The sequence below is a fragment of the Ranitomeya imitator genome, chromosome 6 (genome assembly GCF_032444005.1).
Source record: "Ranitomeya imitator isolate aRanImi1 chromosome 6, aRanImi1.pri, whole genome shotgun sequence".
Lineage (NCBI taxonomy): Eukaryota > Metazoa > Chordata > Amphibia > Anura > Dendrobatidae > Ranitomeya > Ranitomeya imitator.
This window is the reverse complement of record NC_091287.1, coordinates 452,964,966-452,981,305: the sequence shown is the minus strand read 5'-3', so window position 1 is coordinate 452,981,305 and position 16,340 is coordinate 452,964,966. Positions and strand designations below refer to the sequence as shown.

The 16,340-nt window shown below is 43.8% G+C and overlaps 1 protein-coding gene across 1 annotated transcript in view; it reads left to right on the top strand.

The window, feature by feature from the left end:
• Positions 1-16,340, top strand: part of PREX2 (phosphatidylinositol-3,4,5-trisphosphate dependent Rac exchange factor 2) — a 762,305-nt gene that overhangs the window by 137,931 nt on the left and 608,034 nt on the right. The window contains exon 6 of the mRNA XM_069731466.1: positions 10,066-10,227. Within this exon, the coding sequence (XP_069587567.1) occupies positions 10,066-10,227 (162 nt within the window). The remainder of the gene's footprint in view (positions 1-10,065; positions 10,228-16,340) is intronic.

Genomic DNA, 16,340 nt, shown 5'->3' with positions numbered 1-16,340 from the left:
AATCGTATGCATGAATTGGTAAAAATAACCACAAGGATATTGCCGCAGATTTCACAATTTGCAATACAAAACGTGAAGGGTGTGGTTTGCCTGCTTTAGTTTTGGTAAATATTATCATCTGCAGTAAATAAGCGGTATATTTTGCTGACGCAATGTTTTGCTGGTAAGTCCGTAGTGAAAAGGCCCCGTGGAGATGTACCCTAAGTGCTAAACTTTCACATTACTTAAATGTAAAGAGCCGTGCCCTTTTATACATGTCCATTTTGGGGAACCTGTCAGCAGGTTTTCGTTTCTTCATATGAGAGTAACCTGATGTAGGCAAAGAGAAGCTGAATCCAATGATGTATCACTTAGTTTACTAGTTGCAGCCATTCTAACACAACACTTTTTAGATGTAAAATGCAGAAGAGTTCAGAAAGCTGCCCCCAGCCACACCAGGCTCTGTATGTATGTTGTCCATTGACAGTGAGATGCTTATCACAGGAGGGGAGGAGTCGAACCAGAAGGCGCGTGCCAGCTAATCACAGCAATGATAATGTCCTAGTGATAAAATCTTCAGTGTAAGAGTACTTTCACATTGCATCTTACCCACTGTGACAAAGTCACTGGCAAAGTGCTGGAGGGGAGATACGTTTCACAGAGGCTATTAGTTCCAGTGAATTTAAACCCAGAAGTTTGCTCCAGCACACTGTGTGTTGAGAGGGGTTAATTGACTATTTTAAGGGCTGAGTTTTTGTGGATAACCATAGAGCCGGTGGGAGGTTGTCTACCTAATCCCCACCCCAGGGTGTGGTCTTTGGTTTAAATAGTCAGCCTGAGGTATTCAGTGTTCACTGTGTCTGGAGAGGCTAACTCCAGAGAAGTGCTCGTGTTTATGCTAACCTGAACCTTGTATTTTGCTAACCCTGAGCGGACGGATCCCCGCTACCACAAGGAATGGGCTTTCTGCTACCAATTTTGTTTTCCTGTTTTTGCCCAAAGGGCCGAGTTTATTTTTAAGTCACCACGGTTTGCGCCACATATATAATAAACCAGTGAAGATTTTGAAGAGACAGTGTACCCGTGTCTACCTCCGTGTACATCTGAGTGAGCCGATCTACCACACTACATTTAGTGGTCCTGCCAGTGCTTGTGTCCGAACCCCCACACAAAACAGGATTTGAGTGTATGAACCGACGGGCCATTGACTATAATGGACCCGACAGAGTCAGCATTTGCTCTGTTACGCATCATTTTTCAGCGTATATGTCTACTGGAGGTAGACACCAATGTCCGCCTTCAGTAGTCATGTACGCCCAAAAATTATGCACAACAGAGCACTGTCAGCCCCATCAGCGCATACATCTGAATTCCAATATGCATGGGATCTGCGATAAGCCCTGACGGGATCATTGAATGTGGACAAGAACGCAATGTGACAGGGGCCTAAGTAAACAACAGCACATGACCTGATATGTAATACATCATTGAATTCTGTGCTTTAACCTCTAACTCATGCTGTCTTCAGATTACATAGCAAAAGCCTGCTGATAGATTTCCTTTAATGGTTCTCACACGTGTGCATATAAAAAAAATTGCTCTATTTCTCATACCGAAAAGTAGGACGAGTGTCAAGCGCATATCATTCCGTTTGTAATGCGAATGATATGCGTGTGCACAATTTTTTTCTCAACTTGCATCTGTATGACATACGTATGCAATGCATTTTTATAACATCATCTTTTGCAAATAATAATATAATAATATAATTATAATACTGTATGTAAATTAAAATGTAAATTAAAGCTAGTTGTCATAAATAATAAAGCAATCTTACATGAAGATATAGATAGAACGATAATAGAAAGATATTTGATATATAATAGATAGATAATAAGTAGATATATACAAAAATAGATAATAGATAGTCTATCTGTGAAGACACGGGGGAATCAGCGGGTGCTCTAGTCTGCTAGCCGAAGTTGCATGGACCAGGGCTCATCCCACCGGACATCTGCTCTCCTTTTACCGTGGGCATAATGCTACTCAGACAACATAGGGTGAGGGTAAAACAGTGTGGCAATACTTTATCGAACCACAAAACAGGCAAATACCACATAGAACAGACCTAGCAAAATACCCAAGATGGTGCAAAATTACAGAGTCTCACTCTTCCGCTGACTCGCTGGGATAAGAGCAGCTGTGACTTCAGAGCTTCCAGGACTGACTGCCCACACCTGTCCCTCGCACAGAGAGGAGGTAACGACAAGCTTAGGAAACTGACAGTCCATTGAGGTACAAAGCCAGGTGCCTAGTGAGTCACAACCAGGCTTCTCCGAAAATCTCCATGGAGCTAGGTGACCGGTGGGTCCCAATCCTGGCTCTCCCAAATATATCCATAGGGCTAAGTCGACCAGTGGGTCCAAATCCTGACTACTCCAAATGTATCCATGGGTTCAGTGATGGTCAGTGGAGAAGATCTGTACTCTTTCAGCTGGGGCTGTAGTCCCCTAAGCTGATATCCTGTAGTGTGCCAAATCTGTCTCCCTCATGATGGATCCATTATCTGGCAGCTATCATGTAGAGTGTTCCCGGAAGTGGTTTTGTAAAGAGTCTCTGGTTCTTTGGATTTCTGGATGTCTTGGATGTATTGCTACAGAGGCATATCCCCTTTTTACAGTTCACAACTGTTCTTCAAGATATCATTCACAGGTCAATGGGAAGAGGTGATGAGATTAACTTACATTGTTTAATTATTTATAGTTTATCCTTCAAGGTTTGCAAGTCTACACACTGCATGGCCTGGTATAATGTGTAATCACATATCAGCAAACATCATTGTTCAGAGACCCTGCATCTCTGTTTTGCAAATATAACAGTACAATAATACTGTAGGAGCTGATATAAGAGGTAAATAACAAACATTCATCAATTTAGAAATATCAATTCAAGCTACAAAAGGAATCAACAGTCTATGCCTCCTGGCTTACTGAAAATAGACATCTATTTATCTATCTATTATTTTTATTATTGTTTATTATCATCTATCTACAGTATCAATATTTTTATATAAGATTTTTTTCTTGATTTTTTTCTTGATTTCCAGGAGGTTTCTGGCTTTGAACTTTCTGTGCATGGCTGATGCAATTTCTTGATTCCTTAAAAATTGGATGGCATACGGATGATTTTTTTCATGCACTGAATGACTTGCATTGGCGAGTCTTGTCTGATATCTGTGACCACTCGCAGCATGCTGCAATTTTTTCATCAGCCCGATTCCAGCTGAGGAAAAACTGGTAGATCAGATCTGACTCAATGAATAACATTGGTGCTGAAGCAATTAGATTTTTTTTTCATTCCACTTGGCATATTTATACTCTAATGTGAGTGAACCCAAATAGAGCAATTAGTGGCACAGGGGGCAAGCAATCCACATAAATCTATGGTGCCATGATGTCCTAAGAGTGATATTACATTAATAAGCATATGCCAAATATGTCTAATATGGGAAATTTCCCTTAATATACTGTTTGTTTATCACCATATAATACATTTCCATTTTGTTTTCATTTTTTATGCATTGCTCTGTGTTAAATGAAAAAGCTACAATTATTTTTAAACATTAAAGGGAAGTAAATCTCTCTGGCCTGGGCTGGAACGTATGCAGTACTTTATGTGAGCAGATGCGGCCAGGTGTCAATCAGGGAGAATAGGGTGGAGTCAAGTGAGGAGTAATGAAGAGGAAAGAAGCTGTCACTGTACAGTACATTGCCCCCCCCCCCCCCATGTACTTCCTGCCATATTTACATATGGCTTCTGCACTATATTTCTCAAGATTGACACATCAGATCTCAAAAAAATCATTTTTGGGGGGTCTAAGCATCTATACTATATACCACTGCTCCTTTATGGAAAAATATGTGTTAGGTTCCCTTATAATGTGTACATAACTTAGAAAACCTCTTTTTCTGCTTATTTATTGATATACCATAATTGGCATAAAAAAAATAACCAAACAAATATACCGGTATGTTAATATGATTTTTTACTGCATGAAAAAACACAACCTATTGCAATTTCCTATGCGGTTAGTCTGCATTGCATGAGTTTCTTTTTTATTTATGTATTTTTTTTTATTTTTCATTATGGTAGCCTATGTATGATTTTCTACATCTTAGCTGAACACGTATAATAGTTTAGTGGAGATTTTAGTTCCACATTAAATTATGGTACATTGCCTGGTAGAAATATGTCATTTCCCAGAATAAAAAAAAACTGCAGGAAGATATCCTATAAATCCATTAAAACTGCAGAAATGACTGTATAATGCGAACAAAAATAATTTTCATAGACTTTAACCCCTTAGCGACCGCCGATACGCCTTTTAACGGCTGCCGCTAAGGGTACTTAAACCACAGCGCCCCGCTAAGGGTACTTAAACCACAGCGCCGTTAATTAACGGCGCTGTGGAAAAAGTAAATAGCGATCCCCAGAGTCGGATTTTCTCCGGGGTCTCGGCTGCCGAGGGTAGCCAAGACCCCAGAGAACATGATTCGGGCGGTTTTTAACCCACCCCGCATTTGCGATCGCCGGTAATTAACCATTTACCGGCGATCGCAAAAAAAAACCGCGATCTCTTTTTAATTTCTCTATCCTCCGATGTGATCGCACATCGGAGGATAGAGAAAAGGGGTCCCAGGTAGCACCCCAATACTTACCTATCTCCCCCGATGCTCCTCGTGGCTCCCGGTGGGCGCCGCCATCTTGAAAATGGCGGGCGCATGCGCAGTGCGCCCGCCGGCCGGCCCCGCGAGAATCTTTGGGGTCTCGGCTGCCGGGGGTAGCCGAGACCCCAAAGAGCATGATCGGGGGTCGGTTTTAGCAACCCCTGTTTTGCGATTGCCGGTAATTAACTGTTTACCGGCGACCACAAAAAAAAAAAAAGAAAAAAAAAAGCAAAGTGTAATTCTCTGTCCTCTGATGTGATCGCACATCAGAGGACAGAGAAATAGGGGGATTCGGGGACCCTACAATACTCACCTGTGTCCCTGGATCCTCCTGCTGCTCCTCCTGGCCGCCGGCATCTTCTGGGCAAAAGAAAATGGCGGGCGCATGTGCAGTGCGCCCGCCATCTGTCTCCATCTGCCGGCTGGCAGGAGAAGAGCAGTTGGGGCTAAAATTAGGGTTAGGGTTAGGGGTAGGGTTAGGGGTAGGGTTAGGGGTAGGGTTAGGGGAAGGGGTAGGGTTAGGGGTAGGGTTAGGGGTAGGGTTAGGGCTAGGGTTAGGGCTAGGGTTAGGGTTAGGGTTAGGGTTAGGGGTAGGGTTAGGGGTAGGGGTAGGGTTAGGGTTAGGGGTAGGGTTAGGGGTAGGGTTAGGGCTATGGTTAGGGTTAGGGGTAGGGTTAGGGGTAGGGTTAGGGGTAGGGTTAGGGCTAGGGTTAGGGGTAGGGTTTGGGGTAGGGTTAGGGCTAGGGGTAGGGTTAGGGGTAGGGTTAGGGTTAGGGCTAGGGTTAGGGCTAGGGTTAGGGGTAGGGTTAGGGCTAGGGTTAGGGGTAGGGTTAGGGTTAGGGCTAAATTTAGGGTTAGGGTTGGCGCTAAATTTAGGGTTAGGCTTCTTTCACACTTACGTCGGTACGGGGCCGTCGCAATGCATCGGCCCGACATACAGACGCACGTTGTGAAAATTGTGCACAACGTGGGCAGCGGATGTAGTTTTTCAACGCATCCGCTGCCCAATCTATGTCCTGGGGAAGAGGGGGCGGAGTTACGGCCACGCATGCGCGGTCAGAAATGGCGGATGCGACGTACAAAAAAACGTTACATTGAAAGTTTTTTTGTGCTGACGGTCCGCCAAAACACTTATCCAGTGCACTACGGACACGACGTGTGGCCATCCGTCACGATCCGTCGGCAATACAAGTGTATGGGCAAAAAACGTATCCTGCGGGCACATTTGCAGGATCCGTTTCTTGTCCAAAATGACGGATTGCGACGGATGCCAAACGACGCAAGTGTGAAAGTAGCCTTAGGGCTAGGGTTAGGGTTGGGGCTAAAGTTAGGGCTAGGGTTGGGGCTAAAGTTAGGGTTAGAGTTGGGATTAGGGTTAGGGTTTGGATTAAGGTTGGTATTAGGGTTAGGGTTGGCATTAGGGTTACGCTTGGGATTAGGGTTAGGTTTGGGATTAGGGTTAAGTTTAGGGTTGTGATTAGGGGTGTATTGGGATTAGGGTTAGGTTTGAGGTTAGGGTTGAGATTAGGATTAGGGGTGTGTTGGATTTAGGGTTTTGATTAGGGTTATGGTTAGGGTTGACATTAGGGTTGTTTTGGGGTAAGGGTTGGGATTATCGTTAGGGTTAGTGATTAGGATTATGGATCGGGTTGGGATTAGGGTTAGGGGTGTGTTGGAGTTGGGTTGGAGCTAGAATTGGGGGGTTTCCACTGTTTAGGTACATCAGGGGGTCTCCAAACACGACAGCCAATTTTGCGCTCAAAAAGTCAAATGGTGCTCCCTCCCTTCTGAGCTCTGCCGTGCGCCCAAACAGTGGGTTACCCCCACATATTTGGCATCAGCATACTCGGGATAAATTGGACAACAACTTCTGGGGTCCAATTTCTCTTGTTACCCTTGTGAAAATAAAAACTTGGGGGCTACAAAATCCTTTTTGTGGAAAAATGTATATATATTTTTTTTATGACTCTGCATTATAAACTTCTGTGAAGCACTTGGGCATTCAAAGTTCTCACCACACATCTATATAAGTTCCTTGGGGGGTCTAGTTTCCAAAACGGGGTCACTTGTGGGGGTTACTACTGTTTAGGTACATCAGGGGCTCTGCAAACGCAACATAACGCCCACAGACCATTCTATCAAAGTCTGCATTCCAAAACGGCGCTCCTTCCCTTCCGAGCTCTGCCGTGCGCCCAAACAGTGGTTTACCCCCACATATGGGGCATCAGCATACTCAGGATAAATTGGACAACAACTTTAGTGGTCCAATTTCTCCTGTTACCCTTGTGAAAATAAAAACTTGGGGGCTACAATATCTTTTTTGTGAAAAAAAAAATATTTTTTATTTTCACGACTCTGCATTCTAAACTTCTGTGAAGCACTTGGGCATTCAAAGTTCTCACCACACATCTAGATAAGTTCCTTGGGGGGTCTAGTTTCCAAAATGGGGTCACTTGTGGGGGATTTCTACTGTTTAGGTACATCAGGGGCTCTGCAAACGCAACATAATGCCCGCAGACCATTCTATCAAAGTCTGCATTCCAAAACTGCGCTCCTTCCTTCCGAGCTCTGCCGTGCACCCAAACAGTGGTTTACCCCCACATATGGGGTACCAGCATACTCAGGACAAATTGGACAACAACTTTAGGGGTCCAATTTCTCGTTACCCTTGTGAAAATAAAAACTTGGGGGCTAAAAAATCTTTTTTGTGGAAAAAAAAATATTTTTTATTTTCACGACTCTGCATTATAAACTTCTGTGAAGCACTTGGGCATTCAAAGTGCTCACCACACATCTAGATAAGTTCCATGGGGGTCTAGTTTCCAAAATGGGGTCACTTGTGGGGGATTTCTACTGTTTAGGCACATCAGGGGCTCTCCAAACGCGACATGGCGTCCAATCTCAATTCCAGCCAATTCTACATTGAAAAAGTAAAACGGCACTCCTTCTCTTCCAAGCTCTGCGGTGCGCCCAAACAGTGGTTTACCCCCACATATTGGGTATCAGCGCACTCAGGAGAAATTGCACAACAACTTTTGTGGTCTAATTTCTCCTGTTACCCTTGTGAAAATAAAAATTTGTGGGCAAAAATCATTTTTGTAGAAAAAATGCGATTTTTTTTTTCACGGCTCTACATTATAAACTTCTGTGAAACACATGGGGGTTAAAAGTGCTCACCCCACATCTAGATAAGTTCCTTAAGGGGTCTAGTTTCCAAAATGGGGTCACTTGTGGGGGATTTCTACTGTTTAGGCACATCAGGGGCTCTCCAAACGCAACATGGCGTCCAATCTCAATTCCAGCCAATTCTACATTGAAAAAGTAAAACGGCACTCCTTCTCTTCCAAGCTCTGCGGTGCGCCCAAACAGTGGTTTACCCCCACATATTGGGTATCAGCGTACTCAGGAGAAATTGCACAACAAATTTTGTGGTCTAATTTCTCCTGTTACCCTTGTGAAAATAAAAACGTGGGGGCTACAATATCTTTTTTGTGAAAAAAAAAATATTTTTTATTTTCCTGACTCTGCATTCTAAACTTCTGTGAAGCACTTGGGCATTCAAAGTTCTCACCACACATCTAGATTAGTTCCTTGGGGGGTCTAGTTTCCAAAATGGGGTCACTTGTGGGGGGTTACTACAGTTTAGGTACATCAGGGGCTCTCCAAACGCGACATGGCGTCCAATCTCAATTCCAGCCAATTCTACATTGAAAAAGTAAAACGGCGCTCCTTCACTTCCAAGCTCTGCGGTGCGCCCAAACAGTGGTTTACCCCCACATATGGGGTATCGACGTATTCAGGAGAAATCGCACAACAACTTTTGTGGTCTAATTTCTCCTGTTACCCTTGTAAAAATAAGAATTTGTGGGCGAAAAGATCATTTTTGTGTAAACAAAAGCGATTTTTTATTTTCACGGCTCTACGTTATAAACTTCTGTGAAGCACTTGGGGGTTCAAAGTGCTCACCACACATCTAGATAAGTTCCTTAAGGGGTTTAGTTTCCAAAATGGTGTCACTTGTGGGGGGTTTCCACTGTTTAGGCACATCAGGGGCTCTCTAAACGTGACATGGTGTCCGATCTCAATTCCAGCCAATTCTGCATTGAAAAAGTCAAACGGCGCTCCTTCACTTCTAAGTTCTGCGGTGCGCCCAAAAAGTGGTTTACCCCCACATATGGGGTATTGGCGTATTCAGGAGAAATTGCATAACAAAATTTATGGTTACATTTCTGTTTTTACACTTGTGAAAATAAAAAAAATGGTTCTGAATTAAGATGTTTGCAAAAAAAAGTTAAATGTTCATTTTTTCCTTCCACATTGTTTCAGTTCCTGTGAAGCACGTAAAGGGTTAGTAAACTTCTTGAATGTGGTTTTGAGAACCTTGAGGGGTGTAGTTTTTAGAATGGTGTCACACTTCGTTATTTTCTATCATATAGACCCCTCAAAATGACTTCAAATGTGATGTGGTCCCTAAAAAAAAATGGTGTTGTAAAAATGAGAAATTGCTGGTCAACTTTTAACCCTTATAACTCCCTAAAAAAAAAAAATTTTGTTTCCAAAATTGCGCTGATGTAAAGTAGACATGTGGGAAATGTTATTTATTAACTATTTTTCGTGACTTATCTCTCTGATTTAAGGGCATAAAAATACAAAGTTTGAAAATTGCAAAATTTTAAAAATTTTCGCCATATTTCCGTTTTTTTCATAAATAATCGCAAGTAATATCGAAGAAATGTTACCACTAACATGAAGTACAATATGTCATGAAAAAACAATCTCAGAATCAGCGGGATCCATTGAAGCGTTCCAGAGTTATAACCTCATAAATTGACAGTGGTCAGAATTGCAAAAATTGGCCCGGTCATTAAGTACCAAATTGGCTCTGTCACTAAGGGGTTAAAGTAAAAAAAAAAAAGAAATACAAGACTGAACTGAGAAAATCAATTAGAGGGTTTCTCTAAAAAACAAAGTTTTTGTAAAAACAATGATTTCATTCTAACGTTTCATGTTGGTCTGTTTTCAATAAAGGATTTCTACATTTTAAAATCCAGAAGATCTGGTAATCCTGTACATTTAAGGTCCTGTTCTTTTTGGATTAAAGTATTTTTCAGTATTTTAGGTTGAAACATCGGTACAATATATTAGGTCTTGATGTGCCAGACAATTATAATATTTTATTTCCTGGATAATTTAATGTCTTGTATTTTATGGTGTAAGACGATTTTGAACTATACACCAGTCCTTCAAGTGCCAATAAATGAGAATTCTGGATAAGAAAAAACATCACACAAAATGAGGTACAGTAAAAGTCACAAATACAGATGCAGAAATTGTAGTGTTCTCTTTAAATTCCCTACAGGAGTTGTTGAAGAGAACACCGAAGAGACACAGCGATTATATGTCTGTGGTGGAGGCTTTACAGGCAATGAAGGCTGTATGCTCCAACATTAATGAGGCCAAGAGACAGATGGAAAAGTTAGAAGTGCTAGAAGAATGGCAGAGCCATATAGAGGGATGGGAGGTGAGTCACTTATTAATAGTGTTAGCAGCATCACTTTGTTTAAAGGCATGCATTTGTGTATAATATTCTTTTATTAAGCATCAAAAAAATTTAACAAGGCTTATACCATGTACCGAAAAAGAATAACCAACACCGGTAACAAACGTTGTATTATTATTGCAAATATGTTTATATAGTTTTATACAAAAGTGTGATGATACAATAATAAAGTCACGTATTTTTTAATTAATTTTTTTTTTATTCCATACCAGGCCCTACAGCATCATAAATCAAAGCACTCGCTCTAAACATTATTATTACAATTCGTATTCATGGCGAAATATCGTTATGATATGCCGGCATTGTCTGATTTCCTTTTGCTGTGACTTAGGCTTACATTAGTTTTCTCACCAAAAGATAAGTTAGGGCTTATTTTTAGGGGAAGTCTTATTTTTGTTTTCCATGAACAACAATCTACGGTACATTTATTCCTGGACAAAAAAAAAATCATCATTAATTCAAATACAGTTATGGCCGAAAGTGTTGGCATGCTTGAAATTGTTCCAGAAAATGAAGTATTTCTCCCAGAAAATTATTGCAATTACACATGTTTTGTTATACACAGGTTTACTTCCTTTATGTGTACTGGAACAACATAAAGCATTGCGTGTCTGTGTGCCTCACTAAGCATGGAGAACAGAAAGAGGAGAAGAGAACTGTCTGAGGACCTGAGAACACAAATTGTTGAAAAATAAGAATCCCAATGTTACAAGTCCATCTTCAGAGATCTTAATGTTCCTTTGTCCACAATGCGCAACTAAGGCCTCTTTCACACTTCCGTCTTTTCAGATCCGTCACAATCCATCTTTTTTTGAGAATGCAGGATCCTGCAAAAAAAATTGCAGGATCCTGCGTTTTCCCATAGACTTGTATTAGCGACGGATTATGACGGATGGCCATCTGTTTCATCCGTCGTGCACTGGATCTGTCGTAAAATAGCTGTCCGTCGTGCAGAGAAAACGTTCATTGTAACATTTTTTGTGCACTTCGGAATATCGGTCAGCGCCGCATCTTGCACTGCCCGTCGCTGACCGTCACACACTGGAATCCAGCGACAGATCCAGTCTTTCCCTTCTGAGCATGCCTGGAAGGATTTTCAAGTCTGGGGAAAATCTCTCTCTCTCTCTCGTCCCCAGACATTTCAATTCCGGAAATTTTTCCCTTCACAAATCCGAACGACGCATCCGTCATTTCACAGGATCTGTCTCACACTTTTTACTATTATCATGACGTCCGTCGATATGTCATTTCACTGCACGTCGATGGAAAACAAAAAACGCAAGTGTGAAAGTAGCCATAATCTAGAAGTTTACGAAAAACTGATGAAAGATTGAAACACAGGATAGTTTGGATGGTGGATAAGCAGCCCAATTGAGTTAAAAACATGTTCAAGCTCTCCTGCAGGCTCTGGGTGCATCAATGTCAGCAAAAACTAGCTGTGAATATTTGAATGAAATAATCTGCTATGGCAGCAGATCCAGGAGGAGCCCACTGCTCATACAAATCATTTCAAAAACCTGACCTGCACATCCAAACATAGACTAAGTGTGAACAGGTGCTGAACCTAGTCACCAACTCGTATATAGTTAAATAAATAAGGCAGCACACTGCAGCGCTAGAACATACAAACTTGAAATACGAAATTTGAACTGCATTACTGCACTAGAAATATGAAAAATGAGAGCGTTTAGCGCATAAAAATGGCCAATTTTATGTGTACCTGGTAGCCACTTTACGGCATCTCTCTTATACCAGGTCCTACGCTTGCCTTACTTCGCTGAGAATAAACGTCTCCATCTGAATGGGTACATGTGAAGCCTCTTCCTAGACTAAAATTCTCTCTCTCTATGGAGGGGTATTGGACCTCCTGTAATTAAAACACCTGTGGCTAGAAGGCGGAGTGCACGATCAGAAGGCTAAATAATACATTTCAAAAACTTGACCTGCACATCCAAACATAGACTAAGTGTGAACAGGTGCTGAACCTAGTCGCCAACTCGTATATAGTTAAATAAATAAGGCAGCACACTGCAGCGCTAGAACATACAAACTTGAAATACGAAATTTGAACTGCATTACTGCACTAGAAATATGAAAAATGAGAGCGTTTAGCGCATAAAAATGGCCAATTTTATGTGTACCTGGTAGCCACTTTACGGCATCTCTCTTATACCAGGTCCTACGCTTGCCTTACCTCGCTGAGAATAAACGTCTCCAGAATTTTAGTCTAGGAAGAGGTTTCACATGTACCCATTTAGATGGAGACGTTAATTCTCAGCGAGGTAAGGCAAGCGTAGGACCTGGTATAAGAGAGATGCCGTAAAGTGGCTACCAGGTACACATAAAATTGGCCATTTTTATGCGCTAAACGCTCTCATTTTTCATATTTATAGTGCAGTAATGCAGTTCAAATTTCGTATTTCAAGTTTGTATGTTCTAGCGCTGCAGTGTGCTGCCTTATTTATTTCACTGCTCATACAAAGACATAAAAAACTAGAAAGCAGTTTGCCAAAATGTACGTGAGAAAATCAAAATCCTTCTGGGAAAGTGTATTGTGGATAAATGAGACCAAGATAGAACTTTTTTGTAAAGCACATCATTCTACAAAAATGGAATAAGGCCTACAAAGAAAAGAACACAGTACCTACAGCCAAATATGGTGGAGTGGAGATCTATAATATAACGCTGGGAGCGTCACTCTGTCCGAAGCCTCTATAGACTGCGCAAGCGCCGGCGCAGTCTGGGCCTCACAGAGCGACGCTCCCGGGAGATCGCGGTGTGCGTTCACACTGAACACACACCGCGATCTCCACCGCAGAAGCAGGGACCGCCAGGAGGGTGAGTACCGCCCTATATTCACCTGTCCCCGTTCCATCGCTGAGCGGCGCCATCTTCCCGGTCTTCAGTCTGTGGCCTTCAGTTCAGAGGGCGCGATGACGCGTTTAATGCGCGCCGGCGCCGCCCTCTGACTGAACAGTCACAGCCAGGAGACCGGGAAGATGGCGGCGCTCAGCGATGGAACGCCGGACAGGTGAGTATAGTAAGTGCTGGGGGGCCTGAGCTGGCGGCGATACCGGCACCTGACCCCCACAGCGCGCCGGTGTCCCCGCCTGCTCAGGCCCCCCAGCACTCGGCGCCGAGCGGGTCAGAGGCAGTATGGGGACGCAGGATGGAGCAGCACATAAGGATGGGGACGCAGGATGGAGCAGCACATAAGGATGGGGACGCAGGATGGAGCAGCACATAAGGATGGGGACGCAGGATGGAGCAGCACATAAGGATGGGGACGCAGGATGGAGCAGCACATAAGGATGGGGACGCAGGATGGAGCAGCACATAAGGATGGGGACGCAGGATGGAGCAGCACATAAGGATGGGGACGCAGGATGGAGCAACACATAAGGATGGGGACGCAGGATGGAGCAGCACATAACAGTATGGGGACGCAGAATGGAGCAGGACATAAGGATGGGGACGCAGGATGCAGCAGCACATAAGGATGGGGACGCAGGATGGAGCAGGACATAAGGATGGGGACGCAGGATGGAGCAGGACATAAGGATGGGGACGCAGGATGGAGCAGGACATAAGGATGGGGACGCAGGATGGAGCAGCACATAAGGATGGGGACGCAGGATGGAGCAGCACATAAGGATGGGGACGCAGGATGGAGCAGCACATAACAGTATGGGGACGCAGGATGGAGCAGGACATAAGGATGGGGACGCAGGATGGAGCAGGACATAAGGATGGAGACGCAGGATGGAGCAGCACATAAGGATGGGGACGCAGGATGGAGCAGCACATAAGGATGGGGACGCAGGATGGAGCAGCACATAACAGTATGGGGACGCAGGATGGAGCAGCACATAAGGATGGGGACGCAGGATGGAGCAGCACATAAGGATGGGGACGCAGGATGCAGCAGCACATAAGGATGGGGACGCAGGATGGAGCAGCACATAACAGTATGGGGACGCAGGATGGAGCAGGACATAAGGATGGGGACGCAGGATGGAGCAGCACATAAGGATGGGGACGCAGGATGGAGCAGCACATGAGGATGGGGATGCAGGATGGAGCAGCACATAACAGTATGGGGACGCAGGATGGAGCAGCACATAAGGATGGGGACGCAGGATGGAGCAGCACATAAGGATGGGGACGCAGGATGGAGCAGCACATAAGGATGGGGACGCAGGATGCAGCAGCACATAAGGATGGGGACGCAGGATGCAGCAGCACATAAGGATGGGGACGCAGGATGCAGCAGCACATAAGGATGGGGACGCAGGATGCAGCAGCGCATGACAGGATGGGGACGCAGGATGCAGCAGCACATAAGGATGGGGACGCAGGATGCAGCAGCGCATGACAGGATGGGGACGCATGATGGAGCAGCGCATGACAGGATGGGGACGCAGGATGGAGCAGCACATGACAGGATGGGGACGCAGGATGGGAGCAGCGCATCACAGGATGGGAGCAGCGCATCACAGGATGGGGACGCAGGATGGGAGCAGCGTATGACAGGAAAGGGAACGCAGGATGGAGCAGCGCATGACAGGATGGGGATGCAGGATGGAGCAGCACATGACAGGATGGGGACGCAGGATGGAGCAGCGCATGACAGGATGGGGACGCAGGATGGAGCAGCACATGACAGGATGGGGACGCAGGATGGAGCAGCACATACCATGATGGAGACAATATACCAATATAAATGCTCGCCACCCGGGCGTAGAACGGGTTCAATAGCTAGTTCAAATATGTTTTGGGATTGCATTGCTGCCTCTGGCAGTGGGTGCCTTGACTCTGTGCAAGGCATCAAGAAATCTGTTTGGAGAAGGCAACCTTCAAATATGAGAGACCTGGAGCAGTTTATAAAGTAAACTGGTCCAAAATTCCACTTGAGAGATGTAAGAAACTAGTTGATGTTTATAGGATGTGATTGATTGCAGTTATTTCCTTCAAAGGGTGTGCAACAAAACATTAAGTTTGAGGGTGCCAACAATATTGTCATTTTTGGGGTTGAAGTGAAATTATGTCTAAGTTTCCTTTTTCTCCCCTCTTTTTTATGTATTGCTCCAATACACAATAATGAAATAAGTATGTGCATAACAAAACATGTGTAATTGCAATAATTTTCTGGGATAAATACTTCATTTTGTGGAACAATTTCATGGTTGCCAACACTTTCAGCCATGACTGTATACTGTATATGTTCCCCATACTGGGCCCATCCAGGTATACACAGAATATGTTCCTCATCCTGGTATATATAAGATCCCCATCCTGGTTTACATATATTGCCCACCATTGTATATGCCCCCTGTTCTGCCGCTGTTCATTAAGGCATTAAAAAAATAAGCGATTCTACTCACCTTCCCTCCATTCGCCTGCCACGCGGCGTCATCAGCAACTGACTTCAACGTGCAATGAACGGAAAGCGCGTGACGTCACTGCCATGTGCCCCCAGTCACTTGCATGCCAGCTGCTGGCTTCTGATTGGCTGGCAGCATGCATTGCAGTACAGGGACCCGCAGAGACTCTGTGCCGCAATATATTTCAGCTTAATGTGCGTCCTCGAAATTACATTTTGCTGAAGTATTCTCTGGCATTTGTCGGCCCCTCACCAGCATTGGCCGGATTGTGACCCATGTGACCACGATCATTACGGCCCTGCTTTCACCAAATTTTTCATGTTAAACTGGACGTAACTTGTATTTATAGCTGGAGAAAGGAATTGTTTTTTTTTCATTTTTAATTTTCCCTTTCTGTTGTGATGATAGTAGCAATCAAAGTATTTGGTACCTAATGAATCAACTTTTGTAAGTCTAAGTGGGTGTTATCATAAAGTTTTCAGAAAGTTTTCACTGGGGGTGTCCTTCTGCTTCTTGTATGATGCTTCACTAATCATCAACAGGCAACACTGCACTGGAGAAAGAAGGACATGCCCCCACAATAGCTTAGAGCAGGTTTCTCAGTGTGTGAGATGTAATGATACAGCTCTGATCTTCTGGTCTAACAACTGAAAATATGTCTTATATTCTATGTTCTTCAACGTAGCCACC